This window comes from Acanthaster planci, linkage group LG08 (assembly GCF_054643075.1).
Source record: "Acanthaster planci isolate LZ-2023a linkage group LG08, COTS_SCS, whole genome shotgun sequence".
Classification (NCBI taxonomy): Eukaryota; Metazoa; Echinodermata; class Asteroidea; order Valvatida; family Acanthasteridae; genus Acanthaster; species Acanthaster planci.
The window spans coordinates 19,669,888-19,691,288 of NC_141784.1; the positions used below are offsets into that span (position 1 = coordinate 19,669,888).

A 21,401-nucleotide genomic window follows, 5' to 3' on the forward strand; every position below is an offset into this window, starting at 1 on the left:
TATTTATTGGGGGAAATCCCCGTACCAGGCCCGACGCGCCGACAGTTTCAAAGTTCATGTAGGCCTTTGGACTAAAGATATTATCTAGCACGGATAGCGGCCCTGCAGAACACACGCGATAAAGTACACGTCGGGTGTTGATGTAAGGGGCAAAAGACTGCACAAGATGTCCATCATTACGGTGTCATGAACACTGACCCTTTACAGTTTCGTATGGTGACTAGCAACCCACACCCCATCCGCTCAGTTTCGAATTTGTGTGGCTGGTCAATATTTCAACTTGAAGTCGAGTCATGCCCATCATCCACTCCTGCCAGGCACAAATTTACGCCATTAGGCCCGGGAGACATTTGATTCGGTATACGAAATGGCGTGATAGGTGCTTGGGGGTGTATGAGATTGAATGAATGCCATGACTGAAACACAGGTTGGAAGTATGCAGTGAGAAATAGGGAGAAGTTATTTGAGCTACTTCCGGAATCATGGTTTCGACGTAAGTTCAAGATACACACGAAAAGGACACCCGCAAAACAGCCAAGTTTGAGCTATTCCAGTCTGTGGGTAGATTCTAGCTTATATAGTTCTCCACCTGTTTGTTTCTCGTTCCATGAACTACTTCGATGACACAGACGGCAAGCTTGATATGGGACTACCTAACCTTTTATGGGGCCAATTTTTTTTATGCCGAGTCAAGTCAACAGTAATGAATCGGCATAATTTTACTCAACAGTGAAGACAAAGTCGACATTTTCTTTTATTTGTAAGTACGGCAACAAGATTTAGCACCTTATGTTTCTTGGTCAGGTGTACCATATTTAAATAAGCGAACTTCGTACAAAACTATGAATTAAAAAAATGAATTAGACTTTGAGGCTCTTTTTTTCTGTACAGTTGAGGGATACAGTCGCCCTAGTTCATTCATTTCAATGGGTATCTTATGCCTGCTATTTTGAAAGGGGTCAGGATCTGAAGTAAGAACTACTTTGGTAAAGCCTCATGTATGATCCAATGAAAATCACTACGGGCAGCATCGGGTTGTTGCCACGGCCGCCCGTTTGCCGACACTTGGCAAGAAGGGCGGCAGTTACGGCCCAGAAACAAATGAAAGGCCATCAGCCCTTTTTAAAATCGTGGCTTTGCTCAATCCGGTTCGTCTCGGTGTTCCACGAGTTTCACATATTTACTGCTGGCGCAGTAGCAAGTATCCTGAAGCTGGAGATCGTATTGATCTTCCTATAGCAATAAGCTGAGCTCCACTGGGCTGAAGTTAACTCAGGGGCCTAAATTCGTGCACCTGTAGCCCGCGCCGACCGCTGGCGTAGCCGATATTTAGAAAACTCCAGGGACAGTACGGGTGCATCTAGTTGGCCACTACTTCAACAGCGCCCTCACAGGCCACGAAACAGTCGACAAATTGCAAATTTGCCGGGGGGGGTCAGAAATGACTTTCGTTGTCCAATCGTAATCACAACGGGAGGGTCTACATAAAAACAATACCAAAAAGGGAAGTTGGAGTCAAAACTGCACAACAGTAATTGGGCAAAGAGCAGTTTGCCGAAGTGGTAATTGATTATCATTATCGGGGATGTGAGTGGCCTGTTAAAATCAAAGCCAAAAACAGTTACCAAAAAGCTGAAATGTAAAAAGTTCTAATACTTTTGCCCAGACCAGGTGTACAAAAAAGCTGACATTCAAGGTCAACATATAAACCAAAAAGCGGAAATCAGCTAAAAAAGCTGAATTCTCGCACCCCTGCATTATTATTGTTATTAATTTTTTTTGGCAGGTGAATAAAAAGGACACGAGAAAAGTGGAACAAGACAACACACAGGAAACATTGATAGTGAGGAGCCCGTTCCAACAGAAACATTCTGCTAAGCTTTTTAAAACTCTGAGGCAAAAAGAATGAGAAAAGGTCACCCATGACATCAAACATTCTTAGCTTCACGTGCACGCATTCTTTTTTAATGGAAAGGTATCTTGGATCCCGGCTCAGCGTCGGCACATGCACAAAGAAAGAATATTGCACATTTTTTTATAACACAATAATTATTTAAAGAACAGATTCAACTTGCAAGTTAAACAGATGCCCATGATGATAAAGACAAGTACCGACCAGTCTAATATATGAAAACTATTTCTACATCTACGCATTCCTTACCTTTTTACCAATATTGCCGATGGCGTATGCAGTGCAACTGGGATTTTTTTCTCTACAAATTATTCCCCAAATTGTACAAATAATCCTAAAGAAAGGAAGTACAGTGCTACTTTTTTTCAAAGAACCGGCACTCTCAATTAAAAACATAATGACAAAACAAATGGCATTGGGGGGGGGGCTTCTCGCCCCCTCCTTAGAGTTCAGTTCAGCTGAACTTCTTTCAGACATATTACTATGTTACAAAACAAAACAAGATCTAAATACTTCTTTTCATGAAAAGTGTCAAGAAGGTGGGAGTTTGTTTCCATTCTTGGGAAATCCTTTCATCAATACATTGACAGGGCCCTATTCTCTGTTGTTACACACAGCACTATTTGTCAAAAGAGCACGAGAAAAAAGTACAAAAATAAATTTGTCCTTTGCAATTACCCCTCGACAAGGTTTTGAAGAAATATTGGCCATTACTATTGTTCAAACAAGATCCTTAATGCGATAAATGAGTAAAAAGAGAAACGTAGTCCAAAAAATGCAGAAAAGTGTGACCTATATATGTACACAGAGCTATAGATGACATCATGCAGTCATAAATATGGACATTTTAATGTGCATAAAACCAAAATTTGAAGTTTTTTTTCCTTTTACCACAATGCTGCAAGAAAGCTTCCCTACATGAATTCTAGTCATAAAAATCTTCTTTCTTGTCTCCTTTCAAGACATTCATACTATGATCGTTAGCTAGGTGTATAGTTGCAAAGCACACAAGGCTGCTATACTTCATATACATGTATGTGCCCTGGACTAGTGCTTAGCACCGACTAACACTACTAAAAAACAATGAAACTTTGTCAACATTCCAAAAAAATGACAATAAACTGTCTCAGTAGATGAGCAAGTAAATTTTTCTGAGGAGAGGTGTTTAGATGTCCCCTCCATGACCCACAGGGTCAAAAACTACACCTGTTTTAATTTAAACATCGATTTCACCACCACTTTTGAAGTGCATCACATGACTATTACAAACCATTTTACACAACTTCAACTGACAAACATAGGATTAAGGATTTAATAAATTTTGGAGAGCTGAAAGAAAAGAGTTGAATTCAATTGCCAACAGATCTTTATAAAACTGCAAGTATATCTTTCTGTAATTTGTTTTTCACTGCAATCCTTTCATCCCATCTTATACAGAGAAGATGACATCATGCACATTTGAAGGATGCACGAAAACAAGCTTACAGATTTGGGACTGACCAATCTCTTATCATTTCTCTGAATCCTTTGTTTTTGTGCAATAATAATATTTTTGCTTCATTAATGTATTGCCTCTTATGGCTTTTCTGGAGGTTAAGGTTACTTTTGGGGGGGGGGCTTTTAACACGTTAGAAGAAAGAATGGAAATGAAATTTTGAAAAATAGAAAAACTTCTGATTTTTAGTATTTAAGTGCCCGGGGAGGGGGGGTTAGGGTGGCAAGAATTAATACTCCCTTCTGCTACTGAACCCATCTTCAATCAAGCCCACTTCAGATAATGTCCAGAGACAAACAAGATCCATCTTCCACTTCATTTCATGCTTGTGCAACAGGACACTACTCGAAAGTGCCAAATATCTACTTTACGTTAAAAAAAAAAGGGAAAAAAAAGCCAAAACAAGACTCAGAATGTAGCTCATGTTGCGAACAATTGCATGCAATCAGTTTTCATCCTCGTGTGGTGCCGAACAACGGCAATGTGTAAATAATCAATGTGACATTTCTGACACATACACAAAGGGATAACAAACAGGAAATGGAAACCATCTGTTTAGGAAAAATCGTTGCCATTGGTTGGACAGACAGGGTTAGAATCAGCTCCCTCGCAAACGATATTGATTTAAGTCAATTTAGCTGTTTGAACTATGTACTATGATTTCAAGTGGCTGCTGATGTTTGTCTCAAAATTCTCAGCAAACTGTCAAAAAAGTAGGTATAAAAATGGGCATTTTAATAAACTGTTCAATGCAAGACAAAATGCAATCTTGGAACTACACAGCACTCCAATGAAAGCCAAAGTCTTAGACAACTGACCAACTTCAGATGCGGCCTTGCTCCGGAGGACTTTCCACTTATATGTACATCAACTCTCACCAACCCAGGACTGTCACCTCCACTGTCTAGCTGTGTTGCCGTCTCATGCAGACAATGCCAACATTTGCAAATCCTGTGAGCATTTCTCGTGGCAATGTCTGAAAGTCATGGCAACTTAGCAACGTCTGAATGAGAGGAGCAGACTTGCCATTTGTCCATTATGCAGGGTGGAGTTTAGCTTCAACTGCGGGGCTCACGTCCCCAGTCTTGCTCCCTGCTCCTACCATAGTCTCTCCACTGTCCATGGCGGTGGCACCACCCTCACGGCCCTCACTGGCCGCTTTGGACAAACTTCCCTTGGTTTCCGTTTCGATCATGGCAGAAGCTTCCGTTACGGGTTCAGTGCGTGAGGTGTTCAGCGGGGCTAGTTCTTGTGAAGTTGCTTCATTGCCTGGTTTAATTTCTTCATATCCTTTAAGTGACGGACGAATATAAAAACGCCTGGCAAAATGAATGACAACGGCAGAAAAAGTTTGTTGCAGCTAACTCTATTTCTTCCAGCTTACTTCCACATTTTTATTCAACTGTGATATCCAAGCCATGCTTTTTTATGATCACGTATTAACTAAATGCTCTCTAAGCATGAACAATGGCTATAAAAAATATGGGACCTGCCATCCCAAAAGCAGGCTGAAGTAGGTAACTTCATAACCCTAAAATAGTGGAACTCCACTGTTCAGATTTTCATGGGAGTTTTACAGCTATTACGACCCGTAAGAAGCTCACTGCAGACAGAATTACGTTTTGACATGGATCATGGATCAGTAACGCAGCAACAGGTGCATTTGTAAGCCTCTGGAAATGAGCCTGTCATTATTCTAATAAAAGCAAACTTAGATCATGGACATCCAGACATTAGTAAAAACACAAAACAGGATTTGTGCAAATGAAATACATGTTACAGTGTGTATGTTGATAATTTTCCCATAATGCAAAGCAAGTACAGGTCTCTCTGTGGTAACTCTCTTGGATTCTATTCTATATACTGTATTATTAGACTATTTTTGTAGCATACACAAGTTACACATTAGTATTAAATACTATGAGTGAATTATGCAGGGATATCGACATAAATCCATGGTGCGATCTCGTACTTTCAATGTAAAGCCGACGGGGTTTTCACGGGGGAGTTTAAGCATGGAAATGGAATGCTCAAGTCACAAAGCAACAAAATGCAAAACAAGCAAGATATACGGTATGGATGCGCTTGATTGTTGAAGAGAATGAAGAAACAGGAAACTGCATTTTGCTCTGAAGAAGCACGCCGCCAATGAACATAATTAACCCTAACACTCCTCAGTCCTCCAACAGGTGAAGGATTGAGGAGTGTTAGGGTTAACATTAATACTAGGTAGAATGAAAACGGTATGAGCAACATACAAATGTTATATATCAATTTATAATAATTTAGAACACGGAACTTGATACTCAGAAAATAACTGCACGTGAATCTAACGTGCAGTAACTCGGCATCTTCTGTTTTTATGTACACAGGAACATTTCACTGAATGTGTACACAGCAGTGTGGGGCGAGGCCATAGACGTATCATATGCCTCGGTTTCCACCGTGAATAATTATGATGTTTATGTGCTTGTGTTGGCTGTTTAATGTACTCTCAAATGTCAGTGTGGGCGAAAGAACATGCAAATGCCAACCACGTGCAGTGAAGCCTTCAATTTGGAATTAACAAGTGTGGCGAGATTCTGTTCCCGCACTGTGAATACTCAATACACAGATGCAATTAGACTACATGTATGTGAAGTTAAGAAAACGGAGGATTTTAGGGCAAGAAATAGGGTTAGAATGGGGGTAGGCTGATGGGTGGGGGGAGGGGCTCAGGATTGAAGTTAAGGTTACATTTATACCTGTAAATCATAATACAGAGGTTCCAGTGTCTGAATTGTACATGAACATATGAATACATATGCTGATAGAAAAAGGATACACCTCTAGTTTACAAAGGGACAGGCTACGTTGCCTTTTTGTGAAGATAATGGTATTTAGGATCTTTAATTAGAAATAAAACCACCTCAATGTGCCTGCTGATACGTACTGTCTGACTCGGCTGTTAATTTTCACATGGGGCTTCATTTCCTCATCATTTTATGGTGGGTTTTCTTTTGTTGTTTTGGAGGTTTAAAGTGTGACTAAGCTAAATTATTTACTGTATCTTGCCAGATTTGGGAAGCCCCCCCCCAAAAAAAAGAGAATTGGTTGAAGAGGTTAGGTTTAAAGAGAATATTCATAGAAAAATAATGGTTTTTATTAAAATCAGTTCTTTTTCTTCCTTAAAAAAAAATGTTTTGTTCAGACCAGTCTTATAGCCAGCCATATATTGGTGCAGGACAATTTAAGTAATGGCGAACAGAGGGTAGCGAAACGATTGCAGTCTCGCAAATCACAGCCCGGGGTCCAGGGGCCCACCTTAGGGGACTCTAGATCACTTTTTCCAAATTGCTTAAGAGTTCACATTTTAATTCTTTCAGGTAAAACATGAAATTTTCATAGTGACTGATGTTATTGCAGGGATTTTAAAGAAATTTTGTGCCGGTCAGGGGGCTGTTTCATCAATCTTAGTGCTGGACGGTAGACTGCAATGGTGGAGATCCCTGACCGGCGCCGACAGGCATAGCTATAACACTGGTACAGACGCTCAATTACCTCGCCCTCTTTTTAAAACCAACTGATGCTCTTTTCACATACTGCTGACAAGATTCAGCTGCACACTTGGTGTCAGATACTAAAAAAAAATAAATTGGTTCTACATTTTGTAAGTTCCACAGTGGCCTGTAATTACATATATATATATATAGCACTGCCCGATTCACACGTATTTTGTAATTTAAGTACTTTTAATCTCACATCTTCGCAGACATACTGGTACATATTATTCTGAATGGTCAGGTGATGTCAGTACCTGCTGGCACTGTTTGCTGACAAGCGTAGAAAACTTCTAGGAACTAAAACTGTCTACTTGTGCTCGAACTGTTTTGTAGAATGTGCTTGAATACCATTGAAGGAACCTTGTGGGAACCGCAAGTACACAGAGATACTACCAGAGCCTAGGCATTATGTTTGCACAGGGATTACACACTGGAACAGAAGTAGCGGCTGCCCCTGCTTAAGAGTCAGAGTCTCCTTTACATTGCCACTGTGAAAACTGGAAGCGTGGTCAGAAGTTGCCAGTTCAACCTCTTTCCCTATTTCATTTCAAATGTGTGTGAGGCACCCACAGTGGTCATTAGTTTGCAGGCACAGACAGCGTGATCCCCGATAGTGCAAAAGTGTGACGGTGTGCCCAAAATCAGGCCAGTGCAGGTAGAGCGTGAAAAAAGAGACAGCCGAAGCAGGCTGGTCTGAGACCCTCAACCAGAGCGTGGTAATGCACACCAAACTGCCGGTTGTGTTTGGTGGCTCGAGAAACTTTGATCCGGGAGGCAGTCCGGGACGCAGTCAGACTGCGACGGGTTTGGAGCCCTCACCGCGGGCTTGCAATTCGAGGCCTCCTACTGAGGACGCGGGGGGCACACCATTATTTGGCAGTGGGGCCAGCGACGACGTGGACGGCTGAGAATGGCTGGCCGGGTTGGCATTTGGATATGACTTGGCCCGACCCCGCTGCACAGTCCACCTAAGATACAGAAACGTGACAACAAAAAAAAAAACCAAGGGGACAGGGGCGGGAGGAAGAAAAAAAAACAAGCCAGTGACAGCACGACCTACTGAGTATCCCAAGCACCAGCTTTGTAATGAAACCTTGTAATGCGGCAATGTTGCATCACTAACATTGCATTACTGCAAGTGGAATCATTCTGTATCTTTTGTGAAAGGCTTAAATGCACTCTGAGATCCACGGAAGACCACCTGCTACTGATGCCATCAAATCTGCTTGAAACTGGAATCAAATAGTAAATTTTGTGCACTGCATCAAAGCACAGATTTGAAACACAACAGCAGAGTGAAAGAGAAGCCTTGAACACCCATTTGGGGGTTTCAGTTCTTTTGAAACCAATTTAGGCAGGTGCCGCCGTGAAGGGTTTTGCAAAGGGCTGCTAGGTAAATGTTTTGCAGAAGTTAAAATGTTAGCAATGTTAGTGACTTTTCCACACCACTTCGGCGTCAAAGAACGAAACAGCACGAGGCAAATGACAGAGTGTGCGGACATATCAGACACTGAGGAGGCGGAGCCAGGATACAGAAAATGGGTGTGGGGAGTAGCTAGTACCCACAATGAAATCCTTGAGGGGGGTATGTGTGATTGAGAAGGGGATATCCCAACTTTAGGAGTGAGACCGAGATCAAGGAGTCCACTCAACTTGCATCAACTCCACATTTTGGAGTTCAAAACTTTTTGGGGAGGGGGGGTGGGGTGGTCTCCACTCTCCGTGCCTTATCTCAGCAAGTCTGGCTCTGCCCTTCCAATGAATGGCAGAAGATGATGATGGTTCAACAAAAGTAAACTGTCAGTCGACAGCAGAGCGGGGGTGTGTTTCATGTAATTCCCTCCCCCAGTGATCAATAAGCCATTTGTGAGTTAAATTTGAATAAAATCAGGTACACTGAATTACACAGAAACGTAACAATTTGAATTCCCCAGACTTAAGACACTATTGCTATACCTCGTGATTCGGGGCAAGCTGTTGCATAGCGACCACCATCTCTGGAATAAACTGGTTCCTTTGTGCCCTTCTTATCCACTGAGAACAGTGTATTGGTGCAAGGCATGTCTTATGTAAGTAAGCAAAAGCTTGCCCCGAATCGCGAGGTATAGCACCAGTGTTTTTAGTGTGAAGAAAAAAATCGTTATGTTCACAAGAATTTAAAGAACTCAGTGTGCCAGATTTTACTCAAATTGAACTCGCAAAAGGCTTATTCTCTCTAACCATTGTGTGCCTTATTCATTCATGACCATGCATGATCTCTAGAAGATCGGGCATGTACATGCGTCATGCATGGGCAAGCATCCACATGCACTCATGCTAGGATGCTAATACGGAAAACCCTACAAAATGTAAACAATAAGATTGCGTTTGTATCTTTCTAAGGGGTGGTTCTTTAGCCTGAACTTTCAGGAAAAAATGCCTTTCAGCTTTAGTCAAATATCAAACATCTAGATGAGGAATAATTTCTCAAGTTCCAAAAAAAAAACCATATAAAATTTGTCCCAGACTAAATTTCACAGAGCTAGTCTCATGGCAGAAAATGCTTATTTGTGGGGAAAACGAAAGGAAAAAAGCGTGGTGTGCCGAGGAAGGGACACTGTCTACTTACGTCGCATGGTGTGAACTGATCACGCAATACATGTACACAAGTGTTTGGGGGAATGATTTTGGGCCAAAGCATGTGAACCAGCATTGCCCCGCGACAACTCTGAGACAATCACTGATATTCAAGAACTGTGCAGCACTTACACGGCGAAGAAAACTCCAGCTGATACGGGAATAATAAGCAACACAAACAGCACATAGCAGGTTTCTTCTAGGCCAGGAACGTCACCTGTTAAAATGAAAAAACATTCCACTAGTATTTTCATAGTATCATTCAACAAAAAAGGGAAAACGTGGAAACATTCAACAGGGGACTAATTCTGTGACAGACTGACACTTTGGAAAGGATTTTTACATATATCTGGAAGTGGTATGTTAAATCCTGAACTCTAGTGCTGTTTCTTCATTGGAAGTGTACCTCTATCAGAGACTTCCTTTAAACTTTCGTCTTTGTGCAAGATCAAGTAAAGCTTTGTGTTATCACGAGAGCAGACTGACACGTTAGCAACCCCCCTTTTGGGGTAAAATGCGAGGGTGGGAATTTACGTTTGATTTGAAAAATGTTTAGAAAACTATCCCGTACTGTTTAAACGAGTAAACGTTCCACCCTTACCACGGTGTCACTAAAAACTTTTAACGCAACAAATTGTATACAATGCAAAGAGTTGACACAAAATTCCCGTGATGAATTCATGGTATTCCTTTGATAATGACAGAGCAGTAAAGTGTCCTGAAAATCAAACTACATTTTGCAAGCATCGTTTAATATGAAAAATGAACGCCAGATTGCATCAATAAAAACGTCCAACCTCTAAACGGGGCGGTTCCGTCTAAATGGTGGCGAAAAACTGTAAACGGATTTCAAACTTTTTTTCGTTTAAACGTGTACACGTCCCATCCTTAGTAAAATGTGGAATGAAAAACTCACGGAAGTTGGCAAATAGAAAGTAATCAAACAAACTGTATTAGGCCTTGTTACGTGTACGTATCACAGTTGGTTGTTTTCACACATCACTACTTTCACACCAGTGCAAGGCATGATCATTTCCTTTTCTTTTGAAAGTAAAATTTGAAACCCAGGATGACATTTGCATATAATTTTCCACAGGCCCTGTTTATCCACTTTCGTGTCCCACATGGCGACGAGTAAAAAATCACTGTACTCCAGCATCACAGTATTTTTCCATGTAAGATGCCATGTTTTGATTGTCGATCAACAGGAAGCCAAATGGGAAGTCAGGAGACCAAACGACCATGGACTTTTATTTACACTGCATGAGAACACCTATTGCCAGTTACGCAATCTCTTTTATTGAAAGTACATTACATATAGAAGTGTATGTAAGCTATCGGAAAGCATTCATTATGCCAATGTTTGATTTTTTTCCCCCAGGATTATTTGAATCAGCAGGGATAGTTGATGGTAATAGAATCATGGACCAACTAAACTTCTGCTTATTGTTTTAATTAATATTCACCAATTTTTATGCAAGTAACTTTACCAAATATTGGTTTACAGTCGTTTTATCTGAAACTCTTCAACTTTCATTGAAAATTGTCCGAAAATCTCAGAGGCGGATTCAAAGTGAGAGCCACACCCATCCCTCCCACCCATTCTAAAATCTTTTTTCAAGTCGGAGAGATAGAAGCCTTTACCTCTTTTAAAACCTACGGAGGAATGGAAGGGAGCAAATAAATGATATATATGCAGAATGTACGTACAATTCTTGAAGATATCTGCAAGTTTAGGCAACTCAGGAAAGTCTTCCATATCACAGGCAACACGACTGCAGGCATCCGGCAGTCCTCCAAGTCTGCAGTAATTGTGCAGTGCCATAGTGCTCCTTCTGTTGTTAGTCAACAACCAGCTTTTGTTTGATGACAGAAGCGCAGGCCCAAGCGATGTGATACGATTTAAATCAAGGCCGACCCCATGATCTGTCCTTCCACGCCAGTGTCTGTCACTTGCTACCACAGTCGCGACAGGGAGTAAATGAAATGCGACACCGTTTCACTCCAAACGTGAGGTATCGCTCCTCCTGGTTCACCATCCCTGTGAATCACTACAACAGGCACACAGAGAAGAAAGCAAGTTTAGGAGCTAAGGAACAAAATTTCCCACTCAACTTGTTTGTAGGATGACAAGCATGACAACTCCGTGGACGTGATCTCACACTTCACCCCTTGCCAAACAATCTTTCACAGCCGAAATCAAAACCAAAAACACAGAGAACAGAAGCTCAGCGACGTCAAATAACCACACGGATCCACTGACCGCACTCAAAATTAACCTAGCATGACACTAGTTATGCTTGTTCTATGTGCGCTGTTGGGCATGAGTTGAGAGAACAGTATCACTGCTGTAAGTACAATCAGGAAGTTTCCACCGGCTCCCTGTTTACATTGATCTAAGCCGAGTCCTCATGGAAAGCAGGATATGCCAAACAAGTAATGCAAGGCCAGAAACTTTTTGCTAATCCCAGTTTCAGTTTTAATGTCATTTGGCTCTTCCCTGATTTAATTTTTTTTTCAATGTACATGAACATTATAATTTTTCACCTAATTCTCTAGTCTTCAGTACTATTTCCTGAAACCCATGTTCTTTTTTCACATACATTAAAACAATTCCCCCAAACCAAAGTTAGGTGGATAGGCCCAACCACACATATGTACTGGACACAGTTGGGGCAGTGGCTAAAGATGGGACATAACAGAGCCACGGTTGAATACATATCTACTTATTCTTATTTATTCCTTTCAGGTTAAAAAGACTCCATTACAGAGATTTGAAAATTTACTAACAACTGTAATGTAGGCTTACGTACTTCTTTTTGACTGAAAATTTCATATTCATTCACTCTAAAGTCTAAGAAATAAAGGTTCACATTTGCACCCCTATTGATACAAAACTCAATAGCAGCACCCACAGTAAATGGTGCAAACATCAACCCCAGTTTGGGTGTGTGCACCCCTACTTGACCGTACGCGCACCTACAGGGGAACACACACCATATCCTGGGGATAAATTCGCACCTAGGGGTACAACTTTTAACCTTTCTTTTTTAAGAGTGTTCAGTTAAATTCCGGCACAAGTACCTTCAGAAAGCATGCTGGTGAACTTTTACAAATAATTGAAATGCCATGAAATTTGGTCCGAAATTCAAAAACAGTGCCATCTGGAAATTGGACACAAATTTAGCTGAGTATTCCCAAGCACGCCAAACGTGAACAAATCTCTGAATACCTCACATTAACATTAAGTAAGTTCGAACGAATAATGACATGGGCCAAGCGCTCATCCACGATTTCTCTGGAAAACCGGAATAACTTACCTGAAATTTCGTGAGATACTACAATTTTGTCAAAAAATGGTGAAGGGCAGCATATCGTGAGCGCGCCCTCAAGGATCACGTGGTTGATCACGAAGGGTGTGGCTAGTAGGATGAGGTAGGCAAACTCCAATTTGCCCCAGTATGTACGTAGTTAGGGTACGTTGCAGACTTGGACCGCGGCCACAGTGGCGTAGGTAGGATTTTACTGGGGGGGGGGGGGGACAAAGGTGTCTCAGCATCTTATGGGGGGGGGGGCACCAGCTTTCAGTGGTGCTTTTTTGGGGTGGGGCGCAAGCTTTTGTTAGCCTTGTTCAATATCCATTCATCCATTATTTTAGTGGGCAGGGGGGAGGCACCGGGAATTTGTGGGGGCACATGCCACCCCAGCCCCCGTTGCTACGCCACTGCTTGGCCATGGTGGCAGGTAAATGTTTTCAAATCTTAAACATTAAAAAAAATCTCAAATTTAAGATAAATTGCAAACTAAAAGTAAGGTAAAATTCTTCGTAGGAATTAGCAATTCGGGAAAAAATCTACCCTGTCCCCAGGCTAGGCTACAGACTAATATTGGAAGGTATTTGTGAGTAAATTGTCCATTATTTGCAACGTATGTAGCGTCGGTGGCATGACAAATACTGTAAACTGATGTATCTTTCGTCATACAACTTTTGTCGTGCCATTCGGGACCCTATAAGTTAAAGTATTAAGGACTAAACAAAAAAGAAAGTATCCTCTCCAAAAGTTAACTCCTGGGAAGTCCGTGAAAAAAAAAAGCTTCATGAAAGGGTTTGTGATAGGTTGGAGGCAGGGATCCACTTCAAACAGTTTCAAATTCACGAATACACAATGAATTTACGTTCGCGTTATTGTGTGAAAAGCAAAAATAAAACACTCTTTTAGGAAAATTAGTGCTAAGACTACCAATCGCAATTTGTGGAAACCTCTCCGAGAAGCGAGACTTAAAGGGGGGCTTAATCAGCGTGCAGTGGGTAAGGAAGCCACAAAACCATCCTCTCATTCCATAAAAAAATGTTTTTGCGTAACTTCATCCCATTTTGGGTCGAGTTTTACCCAATAAAAGTACGCAAGAAAATGTCAATTTTGTGAATTTTTAATTTATGCGTCCAAATCGGTCGGTCTGGGTTGAAAATATCCAGACAAAAGACTTGAAAAAGAGACGTTTGAAAAAGTGCCGGATTGCGCCAGTGGATCTTGGGTGTTCAAACCGAGTACCTCTGCTGGTAGAAATATCGCTATGACGAAGTATCCACTTAGCCATTAGCCGACACGGTAGGCCGGGATGGATCCTACAGTATATATAACAATGATGTCGAAATCAAGTTATTGCGGGACTGAGAAATTGTAATGTTTTGTGCAATTCGCGAACCGGCAGTACGCAAGTAAAGGCGGAAGGTACCCAACTGGGAATGCCGTGTTTGCCGTTTTGGGCGGGGCTGTCATAACAGGCGTGTGGGGTGGCAATGCGGACACCCTGCATACAGGAGACGGAGTCTGAGGCAATGCTTATAAACACGATCACATTTCTTTACATAGATTATCAGGACATTAATCGGCACTTCCTCGCGCTCTGTATTACCGCGAAACCAGTTTCGAAAATTGTTATACAAGTAACACTGAACCCCCTCCATTAACGTGGCTTCCCCTTTCAGTGTTATAGTTTAAGCCCACTCTACACAAAAGCGACATTTTTGGGGATTTGCAGAAATCCCTATTCATTGATCTTATGTTTTGTGATAAGATTAAAAGTTTGGAATAAAATTTTATTTTACACAGTTCCCTGATTTATTTGGAAGACCCCCTAAAGGGCCCAAAGAGCATAACCCATGGAGTCTTGTTTTGTGAAAACCAATAACAAACACACTCTATGCAATTTGGCGTACAAAGACGATCAAAGGAATTTCACAAAAAAACATCTTTCTCTCACTATTTAAAAATGTCTTTGGGTTATTTCATTCATTTGCGAGGATATTACTAAATGAATGCATAACAAGAAAAATTTCTATTGTGTCGGTGAATTTTTAATTTATGCGTGCAAATTGGACCATCTGGGTTAAAAATATCCAGGCAAGAAACTTGTAAAAGAGGCCCTTGACAAAAGTGCAGGATCGCAGCAGTGGATATTGGTGATCCAACCGAGTGCCCCTGCTGGTAGAAATGTCGCTAGTATGAAAAAGTATCACTCGTTTATTTGCCGACACGGGTAAGTCAGGGCGATTCCATGGTTTCGAATCGAAGTGCACCCTCACCGGCGAAAGAAAAACAGACTAGCACGAATACGGGCGTTTCACAATAGTGCGCCGCCAAGAGATTGCAACGCGTTGACCAATCACAACAACAAAAAAACCCAAAAACTAAAAATCACGTTCAACCTGAGCAGGAGAGCTCGGAGGTAGTTGGAACCAGTTTGTTAAACGAGGGATTCAAAATTATCAAGGTTTTACACCTATATTTATGATAGACATTTCAAAGAAGATAAAGGTATCCCTTGACCACTCAAAACACTTTTGCAAAATGAGATCATTTGCAATCATTCTGAAAATGGGTTACATATTAAGTTGTATCTTTTTATTACAATAAATCTGACAAAACGTTTCTTTAAACATTAAATTCCTGATTGGCACACCCACTTCAATAGAGCCCGATTGCGAATGGAAATCGGTCTCATTCGGGCAGCTTTGTGAACAATCCGGGTATGAAACAGAGTCTCTGGTTGGATTGTCTTGGCATGAGTCATGGCTTCTCCATGAAACTGCGTCTTTGATTGGCTGCCAACCAGTCGCGGGTTTTTAGCCCGTGCGCTGTTTTATCAACTGCAGTGTGTTATCGTGTAAACTGTATTATGGATGGAATGTGTACAACGTATGCAGTACCAGTGGAATGTCAATGAACAGTCAACAATGCACAGTACGTAAGAACAGATTCTGCATCATGCATGTGCGACAATTTTGTTGTGACGGTCAGGACTTTATAATGTGATACGTTTGGAGTATATCTGATCTGCTTCTAATGAAACTGTTCTGCTACCTCCATTGCCCATATCTGGTAGTTTTAGTCACTTGTGAGACGACTGTAATCGGAATTTAAGCTGGTTTGAGGTTGCTGTGCGGAGAGAAGAAACCAGTGGGTAAGCTAAGCATGGACCCTCGTATTGAGTGATATTGGTGATGTTGATCGGGCTTGGTGTGCATGTGCACAGTGTAGTACGGTGTAGGGCCTAGTCCCACTACATGAAAGGCTTAAGTAACATTATTACCTCCATACCATGATTAACGTGCGTGACCTTATACTGTTATAGCCGCCAGGTCCATTATTTCGCCACTTACTGTGAAAACCAATGAGACTTGACAATAGGTGGTGACATGTCGACTGTGGTGTGGGGCAGGTACTGAGGTAGTAACCAATGAAAATCGCAAGCGTGGTGATGTATGCGTGCACCATCCAGTCAGACGATCGGATTACACAATCATTTCTTTGATCAGTATGTACGCGCGTGTTCATTGCAGTTGTTTTCATCGGTTGCTACCTGCCATTTCGCAAAACTCCCAGATGTCCGTGCCACCCCATACGGTCACGCATGATACAGGCTAGCCTTACTTTGGTATACAGGCAGGTGTTCGTTTCGAGAAAGTTTGTTTACTTTAGTGACTGGAATCCCAAAATTGTTTGCAAAATAATTTGGCTCCCTTATGACCAAGAAGAGAAAATCTTCGCCGTTGCTTGAATGCTGGTCAACTTGTATACATGCCGACTCGTATGCTGCCCAACTCGTACATTGATAAACTTGTACACCCAGTGACTCGTACCGTGCACCAACAATGCACGTGATGATGTGTGCCATTATCGCTGCCTTGCCCTGTCTATCATATGTTGGATTTGATGCCCCTGTGCACAAACCTGTGAGACTTGTCTGAAAAAGTGTTTTCAAAGTAAATGCTTTGGGATTTTTTTTGCTAAATTTCATATTTTAGGACATGTCACTTTCTGTAATAACTTTTTAAGGGAAAATTGATATTTTCCATTGTGGAACCCTTTCCCTTTTCTTGACTATCGTGTTTATGAAGTTTATAACAGTTGTCAAGAGACATTTGGTGCGATCACTGGCTGTGGATTCAAGGGGACGGGGCTTGTGCCCCCCTCCCCTTTTTGGCAGGTCCTATAAATAGAGAGGGGCTTAATGGATCGGTGTGTTAATGGTTGATGCCTGATGGTCTCACAATTATGGCCCTCCCACTTTGAAAATCTTCTGCCGCTGCTGGGTATGATCCTTTGAAGATTTTTTTTTTATCATTTGATAATGCATCAGGCAATTAAGTCAAAAAGTATCAGTTTTCAGTCATTTGGCATCCTTTATGGCTGACTTCAGACAAACATCTGACGGCACACGTGGTGGTTAGGGTACAAGTAAGTCGGCGTACGAGTTGACCAAATCGTGTTTGAGTTAGCACGCGTACGAGTTGACCTGTTCCTGATTGCGTGATCATCGTGCGATCTATCAATCTTTTTGGTAGACTTTAGGCAGTGGCTTTTTCTGAATTTGCAGTTGTGAAAGAGGGAAGTCAGAGAAAACACAGGATCGACTGATAGTACAATGTGATCTTGTGATCATGCTGTTATGTTCAACAACACTTGTTGTGCAAAAAGGACACCAACAAGTTGTAACGTGTTTGACAAGACATGAAGGTGGGGGCTATAAATTTCACAGAAATTTCGAAACGGAAGGTCTATTACCCATTGAGCAAAATGAACACGAACAAGTTTCAACATGTTTAAAGACGAATGAAGGCAGGGGGCTATAAATATTTAAGAGGAATTTGTGCAAAAAGAACACCAAGTTTTAACATGTTTGAAAAGGCATGAAGGGGGGGTATAGATTTTAAAGAAATTTTAAAAAGGAAGAAGGTCTATTAGTTTTAACATGTTTAAAGAGGAATGAAGGCAGGGGGTATAATTTTTTTAAAGAAATTTTAAAAAGGAAGGGGGGTCTTTTACCTAATGGGAACAGCGTGAACGGGCTTGAAAGTTGGACAGACTTGGCGGTGGATATGACATGCAGAAATTGGTCTAATGATAGGCCTGTGGAATTCTTTCCGCCATGGTAATTAAGGTTTTTAGACAGTGGACAGCAGATTTGCATTGTTTTTGTTATTTAATTTGAATTCAGGGTTACAGAATTCTGTTGGTTAACTCAGTGAGCGCCACAATGGGCCAACTGAATGAAGTCAACCAATTAGAGCAGTAGAAACAAGCATTGATATGGAGGCTTTGCATGGTAGCTGCCTTGCAGGGCAATTGTTTTTTTCCTCAGGGAAACCTTCTTTGTGCAAACCCAGTGGTGCAAAAGCACTGGCCCACAAGATGGCAGCCATGTAAACCCTCTATATCTTAGTTGCAGTGCCACCCCATGGTTCTCTCAGTGCTGCCCAAAGTGGTGAGAGCTGTGTTTTGTAGGCTTAAATGCCGAATGCTGTTGTTCAAGGGACGATCTGCACTGTGTACTGTATGCTGGCACGCAGAATGTACACTCTGTACAGTGACTTGTATTGCTTTCTGCAGATGGAGTCAGCGGTCTTGTTGCGCTGATCTGGCCTCGGTCTCTAGTGTGTTGTCACACGTGAGCACCCTAGTATTTGAAAATGTGTCTTAGTACAAGTACAGTGTATCTTGTTAGACAGTTTTAGGACTTTTTTGAGGTGAAATCCGAGGATTTTTGATTCATGTTATGAGCTTGTTTGAGTGAAATCAGTTAGTGGTACACAAGGCCCATGGAAGATTCTAGTACTCCACTATCGTTGATGGTGTCCAATTGTTAAATGACATGATTCATAGAATCCTAGTTAAGTGGAGAAGGACGTAACATCAGTGCAATGGTGTGGACTTCTTTAATGGCAGGTGTAGCTCCGATGAGCCTGGTCAACGCAGCCATCATGGCAAGCAGTGCCCCCACGTCAGCCGACGCTTGCCTAAGCATCGTCCACAGTCTGATGTGCCACCGGCAGGGTGGGGAGTCGGAGAGCTTCGGCAAGCGGGCCATCGAGAGCCTGGTCAAGAAGCTGAAGGAGAAGCGGGACGAGTTGGACAGCCTCATCACGGCCATCACGACCAACGGCGCCCATCCGAGCAAATGTGTCACTATCCAGAGAACCTTGGATGGGCGATTACAGGTAAATATTACGTCATAGACATACATGTGTAACTTGACACATTTGAAAAAGAAACTAATTCGGGGCTTGAAATTTGGCTTCACTCGACGGTAACAAGTGCCTGTTTCTAACATTGCTGATATTTGCAGTCTAGGGGAGTAAGGTGCCCCAATCAAAGTCCTGAACTGAGTGAACTCTATCCGCCTTGAACTCTATCTGCCTTATCTGTTGAAAGAGCCATGTTGATCGAAAGAGTTCTTTTTTGTTAGTAGCTATGTGAACTGCAACTCAAGTATTTTGTAGTTGTTTGCGAACTAGTGAAGTGCAGTTCCTACCGGAGGAGCCTCCGTTGCTAGGAAAATTGCGCCCTCTCCTGGTCGCGCTCGGGGCTTATTAACTTATTGACCAACTACTGAAATAATTTCCTGGAGGGATCTAACTTTGCCAGGTCTTTATCTCGAAATCTGAGTTTGGTTCAGAGTGCCTATTGGGTATGAGTTGTCACAATAAATTGAGGCAGGATTTTTCATCAGCAATGTGAAGAGCAGGCTCTTGGGTGGTTGCTCTCAGTGTAGCCCTGAAATTCCAAGTCCATTTCAAATTGTCCTAAAAATGTACAGTAACCTTTTATTGATGCTGTTGCAGTCCAGTTTTATTTTACTAAGGAACAAAAGTGTCCGTCAAACTATTTAAGTTACATATTGGAAAGACACTGTTGATCACTTTTCAGGAGGTTGAATTTATACAATTATTAATGTCTGTCGAAAATGTCGATGATCTAGTGCAGTTCAGTTTGTTGCTTCTGTGTTGTCAGTATAGCACCTGACAAATTTCTGGTTAGCCGCTGACATGTTGAACTGAAGTTTTGTGTATTGTGAAAAGTGGCACAGAAAACAAAACAAAACGAAAACAACCCTGATTGACGCAATATTTCACAGCTGTAAGGCTGAACAATTTTCTATCGAATGTGAATACATTATGTCCTTTTTTCAAACTTGATTAATTGGCACCAGAATCGTAGCCTAAACAGCTTTTCTGGTTGTGAACACATGATGTGCCTCAAACAATAAATGCTCCGAGTAGATGCGATCAAAGCCTGCACACCATTACACACACAACGACCTCCAGTCACGCACAGCATGCACCCCAGCCCGTGTGGGCAATTTAGCAAGAAGAGGATGTGATTAATTTAGGCCAGGGGAGCATTATTTGATAATTTTCCTGTTTTTGTAGGGGGAGGGGGGGGCGCAAGCCAGCCATGCTTTGATCCAGCAGTCTGCTGATTGACAGAAACAGGGGACGGTGGGATTGGAGCCGTGCGCATTGCCGAGAAAAGGGATAACGAGAGGCCGGGGGTCGCGGGAGGGAAAGAAAGGAAACCGGGACGTGTTCCTACAAGGGGCCAATTTCAGGGGCCCTGAACCACTTGCCAACGGCAATGTCTTTGGCCACAGACTTTGATTTTCGACAAAGGCGAGATATGGCGGCCAACTTCTGATGCACGGCCAGTGCCATCACAACTAATTCGCCTGAGTCTTTGGAACAGCATTTGTTTGCTATTTCTCACTGCAACCTCATATTTTTCGATACTCTTGGGTGCAGTTGTTCGAGTCAGAGCGATATTTGCTTCCACCCTGCACAGCGGCCACGTTCAAGTTCAGCACAAGTTCTGCTCCTACAGACTTTTTTGTACTCTATATGTTTGTACAGAGCAAATATGTAATGTAATGTAATGAACAAAGGATGTACTTGTAAGCAAACCGCATGCTTAAATGTGAGCCAGAGGTGAGTGTGCTTTAAACCAGATGTGGGAACGAGCATGCACACGTTGCATTGGTACAAATGAGATCATGCAAGGTTTTAAACACAAGCTACCATTTTCAATAATGGTGAACATTTACAAACGGTGGATATTATCCTGAGCAGTTACATACAGCAAGAAAAATTTGTATTGACCACTCAAAAATTAGAGTCCCCCCCCCAAAAAATCCCCAGATCAAAGACCTTCTACCCCTAAAACCAATACGACCCCCCTAAAAAACCAAATGATCAAACAGAAATTTAAAAAAAAATCACACAAAAAAGGAACTGGATACATGTATTTGTTTGTGAATACAAATAAAGTACAGCCACTGACTAGACAGGAAGGAAGCTGCTGTCGAAAGAATTAAAAAAAAAAGGACCTGATCTGGTTGTCTGAAAGCGTGCAATATGGCATCGGGATATGTACATGTATTGCAAGGCTACTAGAACAAAAGCGGTCATGTGCACGCGGTTAATGGACACGAAGACAGAACTCAGGCAAAATAGTGTATTGGTTAGACCATATTGCAGTTAATGCAAATGTGTAAACTA

General features: G+C 41.9%; 2 protein-coding genes across 5 annotated transcripts in view; one reads left to right on the top strand and one right to left on the bottom strand.

Moving 5' to 3' along the window:
* Positions 1-1,935: 1,935 nt before the first annotated feature.
* On the bottom strand, positions 1,936-13,044 carry LOC110975865 (uncharacterized). 2 transcript variants are annotated; one of them, XM_022228716.2, is made up of 4 exons: positions 12,886-13,044; positions 11,276-11,616; positions 9,698-9,782; positions 1,936-4,726 (listed from the first exon to the last, which is right to left on the bottom strand). In XM_022228716.2, the coding sequence occupies exons 2-4, from the start codon at positions 11,388-11,390 to the stop codon at positions 4,444-4,446; spliced, it is 483 nt and encodes a 160-aa protein (XP_022084408.1). In that variant the 5' UTR covers positions 11,391-11,616; positions 12,886-13,044; the 3' UTR covers positions 1,936-4,443. The 2 variants fall into 2 exon arrangements, with proteins under 2 accessions (XP_022084408.1, XP_086996354.1); XM_087140228.1 differs by lacking the exon at positions 1,936-4,726 and adding an exon at positions 4,758-7,917.
* A 2,708-nt stretch (positions 13,045-15,752) lies between these two features.
* The window catches only part of LOC110974480 (SMAD family member 4-like), a 28,962-nt gene continuing 23,313 nt past the window's right edge, over positions 15,753-21,401 (top strand). For all 3 annotated transcript variants that reach the window (XM_022226152.2, XM_022226170.2, XM_022226162.2), the window contains exons 1-2: positions 15,753-16,030; positions 18,796-19,067. In XM_022226152.2, the coding sequence (XP_022081844.1) occupies positions 18,807-19,067 (261 nt within the window). In that variant the 5' untranslated portion in view covers positions 15,753-16,030; positions 18,796-18,806. The remainder of the gene's footprint in view (positions 16,031-18,795; positions 19,068-21,401) is intronic.

Excerpts from the sequence above, each read along its gene's own strand:
- LOC110975865 (XM_022228716.2), bottom strand. The coding sequence starts at position 11,390 with ATGGCACTGCACAATTACTGCAGACTTGGAGGACTGCCGGATGCCTGC. Across the intron at positions 9,783-11,275 it reads TGCAGATATCTTCAAGAATT|GTGACGTTCCTGGCCTAGAA; the intron begins GTACGTACATTC and ends TCATTTTAACAG. Across the intron at positions 4,727-9,697 it reads GCTGGAGTTTTCTTCGCCGT|GCGTTTTTATATTCGTCCGT; the intron begins GTAAGTGCTGCA and ends TCATTTTGCCAG.